The 19,554-nt window shown below is 40.9% G+C and overlaps 2 protein-coding genes across 2 annotated transcripts in view; one reads left to right on the forward strand and one right to left on the reverse strand.

Moving 5' to 3' along the window:
- The window catches only part of LOC109934510 (polypeptide N-acetylgalactosaminyltransferase 17-like), a 316,563-nt gene that overhangs the window by 158,314 nt on the left and 138,695 nt on the right, over positions 1-19,554 (forward strand). The gene's annotated exons all lie outside the window — the stretch shown is intronic.
- Positions 1-19,554, reverse strand: part of galnt17 (polypeptide N-acetylgalactosaminyltransferase 17) — a 194,903-nt gene that overhangs the window by 129,541 nt on the left and 45,808 nt on the right. The window contains exon 4 of the mRNA XM_048612309.1: positions 7,305-7,502. Coding sequence (XP_048468266.1) covers positions 7,305-7,502 — 198 coding nt within the window. The remainder of the gene's footprint in view (positions 1-7,304; positions 7,503-19,554) is intronic.

Consider the following 19,554-nt stretch of genomic DNA (forward strand, 5'->3'; position numbering starts at 1 on the left):
TGCTGCTTGGCCTGCTGTGTTCATCCAGCCCTGCACCTTGTTGTCTCTCCCTCTAAGTGTGGCTTCTTGAACCTCTTTACCTCTTTTCTCTTTTAAGATAGTCCTTAAAACTTATCTCTTGACTGAGCTTTAGGTCATTAGCCTTGCGGGGCATATATGTTGTTGGCATGTTGTGTTTTATCATGCTTCTGTGAAGTGCCTATGGATGTTTTGTTATGCTCACTGAGCTAGTACAAGTTGTTATCGATTGGGAGAAGTAGTCCATTACATAGTATTGACAATGACCCCAAATTTTCTCATGGTTTCTGTCAGTCTGCTATTATAACTCAGGTGAGAGAGGTCAGTGAAATGTTGTAAAAAACAGGCAAGCTTGAGACATGTTAGGTTTCCACTAACTGGATGTTTTCATCAGCTCAAAGTCTGTGGTTGGGAATTCTGATTTCTTCCGGCCAGTGCAAAACCAGATACAACCTCTATTCTAAAAGAGAGATACGGCAGGCTTGCCTCAGCAGAATAAGTCAGCCCCATCAAAAGGGGAGTCCAAAACTGTTTGCACCTTCTACATTCATGTTGTCAGCAAGTTTCAGGATTGTCCTTCTTTTATTTTGCTTTGAGATGACAGCTGTTCATTATTCTGCCATTCACACCTCCTCGAGACACAGCTTTTGTTTCACCTGGCCCATTTCCACTCCCTTTGTCTCTGTAATACTCTTTTTTTTAGTCAATCCCACTACTCAATCACAGACCTTCTCTTCTGACCTCTCCCAATGTTTCCCAATGTGGCTTAATTGAAATCTATTACATTATAACTCTTGACAGTTCAAATGAAAGGCCATTGATCTCAAACTTTATGTTTCTCTCTTCATACATGCTGTCAGGCCTGCTGTGTGTTTCCATAACTTTCTGTTTTCTTTCAGAATTGTGTTCTGTGTGCCCAAATTCAAATTACCAAGGGGGTGAATTGTTATTGGGGTTATTGGAAATGTGGGGGTATCAGATCAGCCGTGATTTTATTGAATGGTGGAACATATTTGAGGGGCCGAGGGGCTAATTTATATATATATTTAGTGGGATCAAGAATAAAACCAGACCCCATGATTGATCCCTGTTCAACAGCCCTTATTTACTCTGAGCAATTCCCGAGTTACCCCGTCCAAATTGTCTACTACTCTCAGTATTAACATAACTAACATTCTGCTTTTATTTGGTTTTGACTTGGTTCTGTTCTCATAATTTTGCTAGATTCTTTGCTCTTTTACATTATACACTTTTTCAATTAATTTCTCCTACAGGCACTCGTTTTTCACAGCTCTTTCACAGGCTACATATCAATCATTTTCACTCTTCCTCAGGGACCTGCTGGTCTTTTCCTATTTATTTTACTTTTGCAAAACAAGCAGACACAGAACAGAAGGAAGACTGTAAGAATATGATGACGACAGAGAGGCAGATGTTACCAAACTGCAACCTAATAAAGAATGTTACCATCAACTTTACTGGTGAAACATAGAACCGAGAACTGTACAGCTCAGAAATTGGCCCTTCGGCCCACAATGTCTGTGCTGACCATGATGCCATTCTAAACAGATCCCATCTGCCTGTACATGGTCCATATCTGTCTATTCCCTGCCTATTCATGTGTCTGTGTAAATGCCTTTTGAACGTTACTATTGTATCTGTTTCAACCACCTCCCCTGGCAGTGCGCTCCAGGCACCTACCACCTTCTGTGTAAAAAAGCATTCCTGCCACATTTCCTTTTATCTATTCCCCTCTCACCTTACGCCATTGAGTATTTGACAATTCCATCCTGGGATAAAGACTCTGACTATCCATCCTATCCATGCTTCTGATAGTTTTATGTAGTTCTACAAAGCCACCATTTAACCTCTGATACTTGGGCAAAAATAATTCAAGTTTGTCCCAATAACTCCAAATCAGGCAACATCTTGGTAAATCTCTTTTGCACCTACTTCAAAGTGTTCCCATCCTTCCTTGACCAGAAATGCAGAAGACAACATGCTGGAAGCTGTGCGCAATATGGTCTAGGTTGTTGACTTACTCGCCGAGCTGGCTTGTTTTCGTTCAGACGTTTCATCCCCATGCTAGGTGACATCATCAGTGGGGCCTCTGATGAAGCGATGTTATTCTACTCCACTTGGAATTTATACTGTCCAGTCTATTATGATGAGGAATTCTTGTGCATGTCTCCTTAATAATGGTACATTCAGACAATGAAGGCCATCAATTTAACTGGGACAAGGCAACCACAGTAGCCAAAGCCAAACATAGACACGCACGGGAATTCCTAGAGTCATGGTTCTCCACCCATACTTCAATCAACAAACAGATAGAATTGGACCCCATATACAAACCCATACAGATCAAAACTGGAAATGACACTACTCACCCTAACGGACCGGACAGTATAAATTCCAAGTGGAGTAGAATAGCATCGCTTCATTAGAGGCTCCACTGATGATGTCACCTAGCATGATGACGAAACATCTGAACTAAAACAAGCCAGTTCGGCAAACAAGTCAACAACCTCATCCACAACCTGAGCTACAGATCTTTGCCAAAACTTTAAACAGTATGGTCTAAATCTTAAAACCCCCTGGCAAAATCACTTTTAAGCTTCTGTTCTCCTTTCCAGAGATTGAAATTCCTGTCCTATGACATCTTTCATCTGAAAGAATTTTGAAGAAAGGAGCTTGTACCTCTCCCTTTCCATTTCTAGCTCCTTCGATCAGGTACTGTGTGATTCAAATGACCGAATACCCTGGAAGACCACAGGCAATCTGTATGCATTTGTACGTTGTGCTGTCAACACAGCACCAGTCCATTGCGGACTTGTTTAATTCTCGTGGTGGTGGGATGAAGACCTTCAATGAACAGTCATTTTCCACTTCAGGGGTCCAATTTGTGGCAGGGCAGGAAGAGAACCAACATTCTCTGAAAAACAGAACTGGGGTGGAAAAAGGGAGGTGATGAGTTCTTCATCTGCCACCATCTTGCCAATTAAGTGTTTTCCCTACCTCCACACTTTCCACAGGGGGAGAACATAAACTTGTGCACCATGGAAAGTTTTAGTGGCTACAATTATTCAACCTCCTCATGAGTTTTGTATAAATATATGACATCACATGTACAAGCTTGATAAAATGTGTACAAAGCTCATTTTACACACTTCTCTTGCTACACTTACAAATGAAGCAATGTGATCCCTCTAACATGCCTTCTCCAATTGTAACCTAAACAGTTGCTATTCACCAAAATGTTCGCATGTGTACTTAGAAACATTCTGCAAGTGTCACTCACACCACGGTAGAGGAGAATGTAATCTATGAGATTTGAATAATTCAATCCATGAGACAGCTTGGCTTCACTAAAGAGATTGCAATTGAAATCTGCCACAACCGCAACATCAATGAAAGCAAAACAGCCAGTGACTGTGACTCTTACTTCATAGGCGTCTGTCTTCTTTCAGGCTGAAAGTACTCTGTATATGCTTGAATAATGGCCAATCTTGTGTATAAGTTGACCAAACAAAGATTGGCTAAAAATACCCATAACTTTTTCAACATACCACTGGCTAGCTGCCTCTCCCACAAGCAGATTGTCTTTCCAACTCTCTCTCTCATCGATTCCCTGCCCAACTCTCACATTTACTACTTGCCTTCCCAAATCTACTATTCACTGTTTATTTGCGCAGTTCACATATTTGACACAGGAAATTTAGGGCAGCATGGTGGCTCAGTGGTTAGCACTGCTGCCTCAGAGTGCCAGGGACCCGCGTTCGATTCCACCCTCAGGCGTCTGTCTGTGAGGAGTTTACACATTCTCCTCATGTCTGCATGGGTTTCCTCTGGGTGCTCTGGTTTCCTCCCACAGTCCAAAGATCTGCAAGCTATGTGGATTGGCCATGCTAAATTGTCCATAGCGTTCAGGGATGTGTAGCTTAGGTGGGTTATGGGGGATAGGTCTGGGTGGGATGCTCCAAGGGTCAGTGTGGACTTGTTGGGCCGAAGGGCCTGTTTCTGCACTGGAGTCAGGCAGGGAACCAGAGAATGGGAGAGTCATGCAGGGAAACGGTGAATGGGAGAGTTGGGTGGGGAACTGGAGAATGGGACAATCTGGTTGGGAACCAGAGAATGGGCGAGTCAGGCAGGAAACTAATGGCTGGGAGAATCAGGTTGGGAACCGGAGAATGGGAGAGTCAGGCAGGAAACTAATGGCTGGGAGAGTCAGGCAGGGAACTGGGGAATGGGAGAGTCAGGCAGGGACCTGGGGAATGGGAGAGTCGGGGTGGGGGTTCTGGAGAATGGGAGATGTGGGCAGGAAGTGTTGAATGGGAGATTCGGGCAGGGAACTAGAGAATGGGAGAGTCGGGCGGGGAATTAGAGAATGGATGGGTCAGATTGCGAACTGCTGAGGGACATTTTACCCACCACGGTAGTCAAAGGATTGTTACTGGGCTATAGGTATTATTCATCCAGGACAGGGTTTATAATTGAAGTTTGAAACTCATGAATATATATACAAATATTTTTTAATTCATTCATGGTCCATGGGCCTCACTGACTAGGCTGGCATTTAATCACCATCTTTAACTGTCCAGAGGCCAGTTAAGAATTAACTACATTGCTATAGATCTGGAATCACATGCAGATCAGATTGGGTAAGTTTGGCAGATTTCCATTTCGTAACGACGTTAGTGCACCAGATGAGTTTTTAAATGGCCTTTATTCTGTATTTTTTATTGAATTCAAATTTTATCATTGCTATGGTGAGATTCCATTCAACGTTCCAAGCTCATTGGCCTAGATGACTAGCACAGCGAAAAGTAACACTGGACCATCGCTGCTTCCCATAATAACCATGTTCCTACAGGAATAATATAGGACACCCTTCAGCATCCTAAACCAACACTTCCACTGTGTGAAGCTGTCTAGAAGAGGCCTGTAGCACTCAATTAAGTGTGTATTATGATTTGTACTGATATGCTGCACACGACACCATGAAGGCATATGTTTCTATTACCTTATCAGATGAGAAGCTGAGGAGCAGCAGCATGATGGAAAACAGGTTGATAAGCAAATGGAGATGGAAGACAAAACTCAATAGCAACAGGGAGAGGAAAAAAGTTACAACGTAAATAATACTTTCCTGCATAGAATCTAACAGACAAATAAAAACACAGAAGGAGCAAGAGAAGGCTCAACCATCAACTTGATCATAGCTGATCATGGGTTTCAATTCCACTCTCTGACCCACTCACTATGTCACTTAATTCCCTGAAAGACCAACAATCTATCTATCTCAGCCTTCTATAGTCAATGATACTGCAACCACATTCTCTGGGGTGAAAAATTCCAAGATTTCCAACTCTCTTAGTGAAAACATTTCTCTTGATCTCAGGCCTAAATGATTGTTTTCCTTATTCTGAAATAATGAACGTTGTTCTAGATTTGTCAGCCAGAGAAAACAGACTCTCAGTGTCTACATTGTGATGCCCCTGCATAATACAACTGCTAGGTTTTCCGAAATTGCAAAAGTGATGATGTTTCAGGATAGTTCATAGGCTATGAAATCCCTAAGTATATAAAGGATGCTGTGTGGTGGATTTTTACTTTCAATATCTAGTTAATAATCTGGTACAATAGAAAAATATCAAATACTGAGTAAAAATTGAACAAAGACAATTGAGTCAAGATTCATGCACAAATCCTTTCACTTCGCGTAACCTGTCCAAAGCAATAACTGAAGTTTCTCAAGTGCACAGATGAAATTTTGTAACAGTGACATTCAGCCAAAATACTCCTTCAAAATCTGTAATTGGTTTCTAGACAGACATGCTGTCAAGTTGATGAACTATTTCTTTTTATTAATTTACACACATACAAGAAGACACTTGCCTCAGTTTTGCAACCTTCATCAGCAGGTTGGAAAATGAGTCCAAAAACAGTCACTTTTCAAAACCATGAAACACAAGGTTCATAAGATATGTTGACAGACATGAAATCTCAGAAGTTCATTTAAATACTGCAAATACCTAGCTACCCAAGCGCATTTATATTATCAGTAAAAAATACAAGTATTTCTTGACATTTGATACCAAATTCATCCAACTTGAACTTTAATGAAGCATGTATAAATTTGAAGTTCTTTTAAGAACTCAGAAGTATTCTGACTCCAGCATTTCATTCAAAAGGTTAACTTGTCTTTCCCCCTGAGTTGATGGTTAATCTACTGAGCTTTGGAAAGGAAGTGAAGAGAAAAATTTGAGGTGTATAGAATGGATGCCTGAAGCGCTGCTAACTTTGATAAATGAGTGATAATGTATTGATAATGTATTCTCATAGCCCAAAAGCTTATGTTAAACACACCTCACTGATTACAGTTCTTTAATCAATCTTCTATTCATGCAACTTCATTCTCTTTAATATTGCTTTACACTGAATCTACATTGCTTTGCATTGCATCTACGTGTATTTAATGTCTCACCTTATCAAATTACTTTTGAAAACAGATATACAAAATTTGCACTGCATTTACTTTATTAATGCACACAGTACACAGGAAGGTAGGACTCAGAAGCAGGATTAAGGCTATTCAGTTCCTTTAGCTTGCTCCACCAGTCCATTTCCTCAAAGAATTACTTTAAATCTATCATATTGATCTCCCTTTTACAAATTGGTGTTGCTTGCCCTGAATCAACACATGTCTTTCTAACAGGGTATTAGTTTTGTGCCATATGATAGTTCCTAGAGGCTGATTTATTACTGTCACTGTGACTGACTAATCCTTACTTCTTGGTTTGACTTTTCCTTTTTGAAGAGAAGTGTTACTTGGTAGCTCTCAGTCCTCCAACATACTTCCTATATCCACCAATGCTTCTCTGAATTCCCCAGCATTCTAGAATTTACATGAACAGGCTCTGTTTTTTTTTCTAATGTTGAATTCTTAACATTTTTTCAGTACTACTTCCCTATGTACAGTTTGTTTTAAGGAATAGGGGAAGGAGCTGAACTTGAACCTAATTGGCTAGGTTTTGAACTTCACTATCTGTGAAGTCGTGTGACAGATTGCCCCGCCACCCCCCACCCCTTCTAATAGAGTCATAGGTCGTCAATTGGATGGATTGCATCAATGGTGAAAGAATTGAGTCAATAGATCACCTTAGCCAGTGAAGACAAAAGGGTGCCACTCATTTATTTTAGTGCCAGGTGTCAGCCATTTTTAATTTGCTTATCACAGGTCTGAAAGAACAGTGTTCCAAATGCAACCACAATGGCCAACTGACCTGATTGGCAATGTAGGGTCTGCTGTATCCCACCATTCTTTGGGAGGGCTAATATACATACACCAGAGCTCCCAGGTGTAACCATGGGCACAGTTCTCATAACGCTGAACCTCAAATGTTTTGTGCTTGATGTTGTCAATAGAGGGAAGGATAATTCGCTTTCTGTCATCTTTAATTCTGGCCAGGACTGGTTCAACCCTGAAAAGAGAAAATGAAAATAAATTAAAATACTGCTAGCATTGTATAAAATTATAATACTCCAGAAATGCAGCCAAGGCCAATATGATATCAAAACTTATCCAAAGATTGTTAGTTGAGATGTCCTAGTGATAATGCAATTGTTTCAATTATTAAATTATCCTTCGATGTTTGAAAAGCTATTTCTTACATAAGGAAATACAAATTGAATTGTAAACATTTGAATTGTTTGAGTATCATTGTGGGAGAAGGGGGAGAAAAAAGGCCATTGTTGATGCTTAGTTTGTCTCAACCTTAATTTTGTCCTTCAGTATTAAACTTTACTCCTAAAATGATAGAAACAGACTATAAACTGACCCAAAATGTTGAACGCTCACTTTACATAGGCAATGTGCAGCCAGATAATTCAACTAAAGACATTGCAGGGGACCCTTGTTTAAGTGTCACTAAAGAGGGTGTGATATCCTATTGCACATAATCCGGTGTAGGAGGGTGTTAAAGTCCTATGGAAGCAGCTGGGTCGACTGGAGTGGAGCATGGGTGCAAGGATAGAGGATGGTGAGGAATTCAATACTTGGGTGGTCTCAAACACACTAAGGTTGTTTTTGGGCAGTGGAAAAAGAGCTTTGAAATTATAAAAATTTTCTCAGCCATTCTCTGAGTTGTCCCTTGCCACTTGTCAGCAAATTGGTCTCCTGCAACCAATATAAGACATTTGTATGATTGACTTATTTTGGGTGGATGCTTTCCCATGTGTATGCCTGAAACTTTCATCAGATGGTTTTGTGTATCAATAGGCTGACTGAATGGCTTCTGAGTTTCAGTTCCCAACCACGATACTTTTATAGCATTAACTGTCAGCCAGCAATACAAAATAATTTCCATACCCGCTCACAAGAGCTATTAAGCATTTTGTGCAAATGAACTGTACGTTAAGGGGGATTTGTTTAAAATATGTTTCATGTCACTGATGCTTGTCTTCTGCTTGTACTGTAGTAGTCACTAAAGTCCCAGAGGACCATAGGGCTGCTACTCATTACAGAAAAGCAACTGGTGTTGAATTTAACCTGAGGGTCACCACACTTCAGGCGAGGGGAGAGGTTGAGAAGGTAGGGCATTTATGGTGACCTCAGCCAGCATGGGAATTGAAGTGGTGTTGTTGGCACACTCTGCATACAAATCAGCCATCCAGCAAACTGAGCAAACTGTCTTCCCCGCTTGCACTAAGGAACAGCTAAATCCGGGATATAACTGTACATCTGCCTAACTCAATCCTTTACATTGAATCATTAAGAATGCATTGCACAATCTATGGGAATAGAATTAGGAACAGTCTTCAAGTAAGGGTATGGCATTCTACAATGCAACAAAGTGGTGCTAGATGTCTGTGTTTGAGAAAATGAATGAGCAGCTAATTAAACAAAGGCAGAAAGAGGACGTGATGCTAGGCATTAGTTTGGGAAGGCCCCCTCTCTCACTCTTCCCTTCTGCCTCTGTTAGTTTCAGGCTTAAAATCTTGTGTGGGTTTTCCTTGGATCCAGTTAATTATTACATGTTAGATGTTTGCGCTCTTCTCTGCGTGCATTGATGCTGATTCAGTACAACTTTTGTTTTGGAGTCAGACAGAAAAATGGACATTTATTTTAGAAGTGGATAATGACAAGGCTTCCAATTCAAGTGTTCAGAATAGCTGCAGCTTCCTGTGAACATATAACATCCAGATAATCCTGTGTTGGCATCATACTTAACACTAAGCACAGAACTGGGGCTATAGTTAGGGCTTTAGGCCAAATAGTGAGGTAGGGGTGGATTTCCTTGCATAGAAATTGATAAAGAAAAAGGTAAGATTGCATCTTAGTGATAGGACTGAATGTTACCAGAAAATAAAAGAGCGAGACAGAATGTGTGAATGTCATATTGTACCAAGAAACAATAAAGGTGTAGGCAAATTTCAAAATAGAACAAACTTAATAGCTTTGTATCTTCATTCATGAAGCATTCAGAATAAGATAGACAAACTGACAGTGCAAATTGTGGTAAATGAGTATGATTTCATAGCTGTTATGTAAAATGGTTATAATGAGATCAAAACTGGAAACTTAACATTCAGGGAAGATATTTGACTTTTTAGAGAGAGAGAGGAGGAATGGAAAAGGGAGTGGGATAGTGCTATGAATAAGAGACGAAATGAAGACAATTGTGAGGAATTATCTAGGCTCGCATGACATACAGTTCATTTGGATGGACATAAAAAACAGCAAGGGAAAGATAACACTGGTGTGAGTAGTGTACAGACTGCCAAACAATAGCCACTCTGTGGGAAAGGCTATAAATCAACAAATAATAGGTGCATGTAAAAAAAAAGCAATATTTATAAATGAATATAATCTTCATATTAATTGGGGCAATCCAATTGGAAAGGGTAGATACGACAACAAATTCATAGAGTGCGTTTGGAATAGTTTCCTGGAGTAATATGTCATAGAGCCAACCAGGGAGCAGGTTATCTTGGATCTGGTAATAGTTAATGAGGCAGGCTTAATAAATGACCTTAGAGTAAAAGATCCTCGAGGAAGTAATGATCATAACATGATTGAATTTAATATTTAGTCTGAAAATGAGCAACTTGGGTGGGAAACAACTGTATTTAACTTAAATAAAGGGAATTACAATGAAATGAGAATAGTTAGCTAAAACGAACTGGGCAGATAGATTAGCAAGAATGACAGGAAGTAAACAGTGGTAGACATTTAAGAAGGTAATTCATGACTCTCAGCAAAAATAATCCCAGTAAGGAAGAAGGATTCTGAGATTCAACCATGGCTAACCAAGGAAGTTAAGGAGAGTATTAAGTTGAAAGAAAAAACATATAAGGAGGTCAAAGTCAACAATAGCCTCAAAGACAAGGATAAGTACAGCTTGTATCAAAGAAAGACTAAAAAGATAATAAGGACAGAGAAAGTAAACTATGAGGGCAAACTAGCCAGGAACATAAGAACTGGCAGTAAGTGCTTCTTTAAATATTTAAAGGAAAAGAGAGATCAAAGTGAGAATTGGCTCCTTAGAAAATTAATCTGGGGAGATGGTTATGGGGCACAAGGAAATGGCAGAGGAGTTAAACAGATAGTTTGCATTAATCTTTTACAGTGGGGGATTCTTTGAATATAACATTAATACTAAAGAACACAGGAGAGAAATTAAGTACCATTACGATCACCGAAGATGTACTATTAGATAAACACAGGGGCTATAAACAGATAAGTCCCCTGGCCCTGATTGCTTGCGTCCTAGGATCCTTGGAGAAGTAGCTACAGAGATAATTGGTTATAATTTTCCAAAAATCCTTGGATTCTAGACAAGTGCCAGAGGATTAGAAAACTGCTAATATGACAGCCCTATTCAAAAAGGAAAGGAGACAAGAAGCAGGTAACTATGGGCTGATTAGTCTACCATCCATTGTTGGAAAAGTACTGGAATCAATTATTAAGGAAGTAATAACAGAACAATCAAAAAATCAAAATCTAATCAAGCAGAGTCAGCAGGTGTCATGAAAGGAAAATTGCATCTGACTAATTTATTTGAGACTTTTTTAGGATGTCTCAACCAAATTGGACAGAAGGGAACCAGTAGATGTGTTATATTTGGACTTCCAGAAGGCATTCTATAAGGTAGCTCCCAAAAGATTAAGTCTTAAGATAAGAGCCCATAGTGTTGGAGGTGGTATATTGGCAAGGATAAAGAATTAGCTAATGGGCAGGAAATAACAAGTGAGGATGGGGAGTGCTTTTTCAAGTTGGTGACCGTGACCAGAGGTGTTCCGCAGGAATCAGTGCAGGAGGAAAGGCAGGTTGTGAGAGGGATACAAACAGTTTATAGAGAGATATTGATAGGTTACATAAGTGATCAAAAAGTTGGCAAATGGAGTATATTGTTGGAAAATAGGAGTTGTCCATATTGGAAGGGAGAACGAAAGAACAGAATATTATTTAAATGGAGAAAAACTGCAGAAAACTGCAACACAAAAGGACTTAAGGATGCATGAAACACAGAAAGCTAACATGCAGGTACAGCAGGTAGTAAGGAAAGGTAAAAGAATGTTGGCCTTATTTCAAGGGAGTTAAAGTATAAAAGTAGGGAAGCCTTACTGCAACTGTACATAGTACTGGTGAGACCACATCTGGATACTGTGAGCAGTTTTGGTCTCCTTATTTAAGGAAAGATATCATTTCAATGAAAGCCATTCAGAGAAGGTTCACTAGGATGATCCACAATATGGTGGGATTGTCTTATGGACAAAGGCTAAACAGGTTGGAACTCACTGGAGTTTAGAAAAATGAGAGATGATCTTATTGAAACATATAGGAATCTTAGGGGCTTGACAGGGTAGATGCTGAGTTGATGTTTCCCCTCATGGGAGGGTCTAGGATCAGAGGGCATAGAATCAGAATAAAGAGGCACTAATTTAAGACTGAGATGAGGGAGAATTTCTTCTCTGAAGGTTGTGAGTCTTGAGAACTTCTTGCCACAGAGGGCTGTAGGGACAGAGTCCTTATCTATATTTAAGGCTGAGATAGATAGATTCTTGATTAGTAATCAAGGGTTACAGGGAAAGGGCAAGAAAGTGAATGTGAGGAATGCTGGATCAGTCATGATCCTACTAAATGGTAGATTAGGCTCGAGGGGCTGAATGGCCTCCTCCTGATCCTATTTTTTGTGGTTTTATGGTCTTACATACCAGCAAACAAGACGCCCTGTGCAATGTAGGGATGACCGTACTTTCAAAAATACATGAGTAGTTGTCAGAATGCAGTGTATTTCCCTCAGTGATGCTGCTTCCAATTTATACTGAAATTCTCTTCATAGATAACTACATCCGCTGAAGCATTTCTGTTCACAGGGGTCAGATTTAACTTGCTTACTTTGCAATGGCAACTAGGACTTAAACACTGCTTCACCATTAACAACATTGGAATTGAAAAGACTGCCTCTGAGAAGCTTTCAACTTGGATGTCAGGCTTGTACCCCAGGACGCTGAACTGAGAACATTGTAATAAACAGTGGTTCCTCAAAGCAAAATAATTTTAAAAAAGGTATATAAAAAGAGGCTGACAGTGGAGATGACAAGAAACATTCTTCAACGAGAAATAACATCTTATTTCATGACATAGATGAACTAACCATTCTGAGTTTCAAATTGCATTCCCCAAATAAGAGTATGTGACCTCTTTATAGGTGTAATTAAACTGATTCTGGTTCCTGTCCTATCCTGGTTGGAGGTCACAATTGTCATAATGGCTGAAGGCCATTAAATTTCCAGCTTGTCAGATGAAAGCTAGTGGACTAGTGGCTGGTAATAGGGGAGTTTTTTTTTTAAGATCCCTGTGCCCATCAGAGGCCTCTCCAAAGTGTGAAATCCTACCATCTGTATCTCTGCACCTTTGATCTGTCGTCCTCTTCTCCCCTCCCCACCCTCATGAGCCTGTCTGCTCCTGGCAAGACCCCAGACTCACATTTCATCCAGGCTCCATCATAGTATGCCTTTCACAGGGACTGCTTACTGTCTGATCAGTGACGTCCCCATCTAATGTCTCTGCTGCGATAAGTAAACTGCTGCCCATTTAATCTCCACTGATGTTGGAAAGTCCACCTTCTGTGAATGTTGGAATTGTTGGGAATGAGCTGGCCTACTTTTACATCCCACTACTAACATTAAATTCAGGCCCTTGATGCATTTTGTAGGCCAGAAATCAGAGGCCTACAGGTGAAAGATTTTGTGATGACTCCACAGACAGGAGTTATAAGTCCCTTATAGTCTTCGGCTTCATGATCCAGTTAATGAGGATTACTTTGGATATGCAGTTCTACTCAAATCTCAAAAGGATACACCAGCTACAGCAGTCTGAATCTTAGCTTTATCGGCTATCAGTTTTGTCAAGTTTCATACACAGTTTCTCTCCACAAGGCCTAGCAAGACCTTTCACCATATCTTACCAAATAAAACTCATTAACAAGCTACCCCTTCCCTAGCTCCTAATTCTAGCCCCATCTTACCATCCATCCTGGAAGAACTTGCTGCTCTCTGAATATCCACGAATACACCAGCATTAAAAGGCCGCTGTGCAGCCAGACAAGCACTGGCATTCCAACAGTGGCTGCACTGCAGTACAGTTTTTCAGAAGATGTCTGGGAAGGGGAAAGTAGTGCTGAGATTCTTCAAAGAGGATGTGGAGGTTTTGGTGGATGGGGTGGTCCAAAGGAGAGCTGCCCTCTTTCCCCCAGAAGAGGCAGAGGAGCTCACACCACCAGACTTTAGCAGCCTGGTCTCAGTTCGCACCCCACCACCACACCAAGGTCAATGCTGTATCTGCAGTGTGGAGGAATAACCAGCAGTCCTGCAAGAAAATCAATGAGCTCCTCCACTCTGACAGGATAAGTGTCACACCATTCCCTCTGCTACCTTACATTCACTCTATCTCTGCTACCACACCCACCAAGACACATGCTCTATCATTCTCAATATTTCATTTAACATCTCCCCTCACTCACTTCATCCACCCCCCCAAACTCCTTGCACTACCAATTGTCCATTTCAATTCACTCATCCAGCGCACCACATTTGACCACATGCACCAGTACTAAAAGTTGTGTCATCCACTTCCATCTCACTCAGTCTCTCCCTCCCTCCCTTTACTGGAGCAAACAATCCAAAACCGTTTTGAAGTAAGCACCAGCTACAATGTTAAAAACTGCCAGTATGAGTAAAACACTTAACTCGGCAGCAAAATGCCTGAGAATCGTGCAGGCAGAAAAACCCATTCTCATTTTCCTGAACAATTTTTAAATGAATGAAAGTGGTGGTGCTCATCATCTCAAATGGTCAAAATCAGCAAATACCATTTTCCAGCTATTCCAAGATGTATTTTGCACTTTGTGCCATACTATTAGAAAAGATAAAATGATAGAAACATAGAAAATAGATGCAGGAGTAGGCCATTCAGCCTTTCAAGCCTGCACCTCCTTTCAACATGATCATGGCTGATCACATAATTCCAGTATCCCACCCCTGCTTTCTCTCCATACCCCTTGATCCCTTTGGCCACAAGGGACATGATCAGCTCCTGCTTGAATATATCTAATGAACTGGCCCCAACAGCTTCCTGTGGTAGAGAATTCCACAGGATCACACCTCTCTGAGTGAAGAAATTCTTCCTCATCTCAATCCTGAATGATTTTCCCCTTATTTTCTTTGATTTCTGCAAAACACATTGTTGTCTGTGTGCACGTAGCATTATTTGAAAATCAAAGCATATTGTCTCCAGGTAGAGGCACTTAATAAACAAGAAAAACGCAGAAGGAAAACAGGCAGCAAAATTCTGGTCACCCTCAGCACTAGAAGAGGAATTCAGCCATCATAAAATAGTTGCTGACTAGTAATGAAATAACGCTGAGCCAACTTTATGAGTTGATAGAATATCTTCATCTGTGATAGTGCAAAATGGATGATATCATTTTATGTTCTGTGTCATGATGCAATATGGCTAGGGTTAGCTAAATTAAATCTTTGAACGATCACTGCCATCTTTACAACATTATACCCTGTTCCTGATTTTCATTACCCAGTATGCATATTCACATTTGGAAATTGTGAATGCAGAGGCAATGAATTTGCAGCCCTTCTTTAATGCACACAAAAACATGGGTGGAGTAGCATAACCAGGAATCTTGGAGATCTGATGAAGCCAGATTTATAATAGGTGGTTGATCCAACAAAACCTGTTTTACCACATCGTCCAAATCAAAATGATTCAGTGTACTAATACAGTTGGCTCAGAGATCAATTTTGTATTCCAAAAGCTGACCAGCTATCCGAGAAACCTACTATCGAATCAACTTTTACATGGCTCTGTTCTGAGGAAGGGTCACGAGATCCGAAATGTTAACTCTGTTTTCTCTCCACAGATGCTGCCAGACATGCTGAGTTTTAATTTCCAGCATCCACAGTTTTTTTTAACATAGTTCATGTTTGCTTTTAGCTATTTTTAGATTATTGGCCAGACTTTGCTAGTCATTTTCTAGTTCCTATTATCCAGCTACCTCCCAGTTAACTCCTTCCAACGCTGCAGTAAGATTCTAGTCAGCTATGAGGTCAATTTGATTTGGATTTCAGGCCCAATGGCATTCAACACAAACATTCTGTGAATAGCAGGATTGTTTTACATAACTGCAATTCCTATGTAAAATCAAATTCAGATTGAAGTCCAAACTTGCAGGGAGGGAGATATGTGAAGGTTTTTACCAGTGTTAAAGGCAATCCAGATGTGATTTCTAATTACAAATGCTGGGGAGGTGATGGCATAGTGGGATTATGACTATACCAGTAATCCAGAGACATTCCAGGTAATATTCTACGGACCAAGGTTGAAATTTCACCACCACATTTGATGGAAATTGAATTCAATGGAAATACGGAATTAAAAATCTAATGATGAACAATTGTCAAAAAAATCCATCTAGTTCTCTAATGACCTTTGGAGGATGGTGCGCTATCTGCCTATATGTGACTCCGGATTCACAGCAATGTGTTGACTTTTAACTCCCTTTGAAATGTCCAAGCAAGCTAGTTGTATCTAAAAAGGGAATGGACCACCGAGCATTGACTAAGGCATGGGGTACAACAACGGCTGCATCTCAGTCTCCTGTCAACTCTGCAAAGTCCTCCATACTAGCATTGGAGGGCTAGTGTCAAAACTGGGAGAACTGTCTCACAGACTAGTCATACTGACAGAACCCCACCTTTCAGAGAATGTCCCAAACACTTCCTTCCATAGTCACAGCAGCCCCAGCAGAAGTGGCAGCACAGTGGTAATCAGTGGCAAAGGCACAGAATGTACTCGGGGTGGGGAATTCAGTGTCCACCACAAGGAGTGGCTTGGGTAGCAGAACTACTGGTTGACTCTGAAAGAACAACTAAATGAGGGGATCAACTCTGGCTCAATGGAGAGTGCAGGAAGGAAAGTCCAAACCAGTATCAGACATCCATAAAAATGTGGTCTCAACCTGGTGAAGCTACAAAGCAGGACTACTTGTGTGTTAAACAGCATAAACAGCAAGTGATCGATGGACAAAGTGATTCTACAATCAATGGACCAGATTTGAGTTCTGCAGTCCTGCCATATCCAGCCATAAATGGTGGTGGACAATTAAACAACTCACAGGAGGAACAGGCTCCACAAATATCCTCAAAAATTGGGAGCCCAGCACATCAAAAGATAAAGCCAAAGTGGATGATCCATCTCAGCCTTCTCTGGAGGTCTCCAACATCGCAGACGCCATTCTTCAGCCAATTCAACTCACTCCACGTGATATCAAGAAACAGTTACAGGCACTGGATATTGCAAAAGCTATGAGTGTTGACAACATTCCGCAATGTGGAAGATTGTGCAGGTGTGTCCTGTACGCAAAAAGCAGGACAAATCCGTCTTGGCCAATCTCTGACCCATCAGTCTGCTCTCGATCATCAGTAAAAGTGATGGAAGGTGTCATCAACAGTCCTATCAAGCAGCACCTGCTCTGCAATCACCTGTTCAGTGATGCCCAGTTTGGGTTACACCAGGGCCACTCAGCTCTTGACCTCATTACAGCCCTTGTTCAAACATGGACAAATGAGTTAATTCAAGAACTGAGGTGCGAGTGACAATGCTTGACAGCAAGGCTGCATTTGACCAAGTGTGGCATCAAGGAACCCTAGTAAAACTGGAGTCAATGCAAATCAGAGAAAAACTCTCAGCTGGTTGGTGTCATACCAGGCACATAGGAAGATGGTTGTGGTTACTGGAGGTGAGTCACCTCAGCTCGAAGACATCTTTGCAGGAGTTTCTCAGGGTAGTGTCCTCTGCCCAAATGTCTTCAGCTGCTTCATTAATGACCATCTTTACTTCATAAGGTCAGATGTGAGGATGTTCGCCAATGATTGCACAATGTTCAGGACCATTTGTGACTCCTCAGATACAGAAGTAGTCCATATCCAAATGTAACAAGACTTGGTCAATATCCAGGCTTGGGCTGAAAAGAAGCAAGTAACATTTGCACTGATGCCAGGTGATGACCATCTCCAACAAGAGAGAATCAAACCACTGAAATACTGTAAACGCTGGAAATCTGAAACAAACACAGAGAATGTGGGAAAAATTCAACAGGTCCAGCAGTATCTGTGGAGAAAGAAATGGAGTTTCTTCAGTTCTGATATAAAGTCAAACTGGACACAAAACGTTAATTCAGTTTCCCTTTTCACAGATGCTGCCAGAATTACTGAGTTTCTCCAGTATCTAATCATTGTCCCTTGATATTCAATGGCATTACCATCATTAATCCCCATGCTATGAACATCCTGAGGGGTTATGTTTGACCAAAAATGGGACTGGACTTGCCTCTTAAACACAATGGCTACAAGAGCAGGTCAGAGGCTAGGAATTGTGCAGCATGTAACTCACCTCCTGACTCCCCAAAGCCTGTCTACCATCAACGAGACACAAGGAGTATGATTGAATACTCCCCACTTACTTGAATGTGTGCAGCTCCAACAACACTCAAGAAGCTTGACACCATCCAGGATAAAGCAGCCCGCTTGATTGGCAAAACAACCACAAACATCCACTCCCTCCACCACCAATGCTCAGTAGCAGCAGTGTGTCCTATGTACAAGATCCGAAGCAGAAATTCACCAAAGTTCCTTAGACAGCACCTTCCAAACTTAGAGCCATGACCACCTCAAACGACAAGGGCTGCAGACACATGGAAACACCACCCCTGCAAGATCCCCTCCAAGACACTCACTGAGCTAACTGAGAAATATATGCCCCTTTCTCAGTATTGTTGGGTCAAAATCCTGGAAATATCTCCCCAGTGACATTGTGGGTTAACCTACAGCAACAAGACTCCCCATCACTACTTTCTCAAGGCTAACCAGGGATGGGCAATAAATGCTGGGTCAGCCAGCGACACCCACGTACGATGAGTGCATTAAAGAAAAGTTGCAGTTTAAATGTCAAAAACTCCTCCAATCAGGAGAAGAAGGATTGGCTGCCCCAAAAGGTAATGTAATTCAAGTGAGTTAATGGCACCGAAAAGAGCATCATAATGTTACCTAAATCTGTGGTTAGTCAATTGTTCAGATTTTTTTTCCCCTTAATTAATGGCACACACAAAGCCATAACCTTCAAATACTGCAATCTATGAATTGAGGATTACAGCACTGGTTGCCTCATTTGAGGGGCATAAAAGGGGATTATTTTACTAAAGGATATGGAATGGATGGTGGACTAACAAGAGATTGCTATTTCAGAGTCTGATTTAAGCAGACAATTTTTGAGCTTGGGGTCTAATGGTGTTGTTAGTAGTGTTCCTACTTCAGCAACAAAAGATTTGGGTCCAAATCCCACTTGCCCCAGTGTTGTGACATAAAATGTCTTAACAAGTTGATTGAAATTTTTTTTTTCAATTTTGGTGCTAAGTGATGACATGATTTGAATCAATCTACAGGTGCTGGAACAAACAGCTATAGCTTTAGCATGAGGGCGTCGATTAGAAATAATTTTCCAAGTTTTTTAAAAACAACCAAAAGAACTGCGAATGCTGTAAATCAGGAACAGTTCTGAGGAAGGGTCACAGGACCTGAAACATTAACTCTGATCTTTTCTTCACAGATGCTGCCGGACCTGCTGAGCTTTTCCAGCAACTTCTGTTTTTATTCCAAGTTGTTTATGTTATCTACATTAATCGTCTTCCAATGAAAATGTAGAACACAATAATTCAGACCTTGCAGCATGTTATAATGTTTCCTGACAATCTGACCACCAGTTGGAATGAATTTCGTCAGTTTTCATCAGGTTTACCCCTTTTATAAGTTTTGTCCTTTAAAAGAAGCAATATTGACTCTGTACAGAGATAGTAGGAACTGCAGATGCTGGAGAATCTGAGATAACAAGGTGTAGAGCTGGATGAACACAGCAGGCCAAGCAGCATCAGAGGAGCAGGAAAGCTGACATTTCGGGCC

Source organism: Rhincodon typus, chromosome 26 (genome assembly GCF_021869965.1).
Source record: "Rhincodon typus isolate 14 chromosome 26, sRhiTyp1.1, whole genome shotgun sequence".
Taxonomy (NCBI): Eukaryota; Metazoa; Chordata; class Chondrichthyes; order Orectolobiformes; family Rhincodontidae; genus Rhincodon; species Rhincodon typus.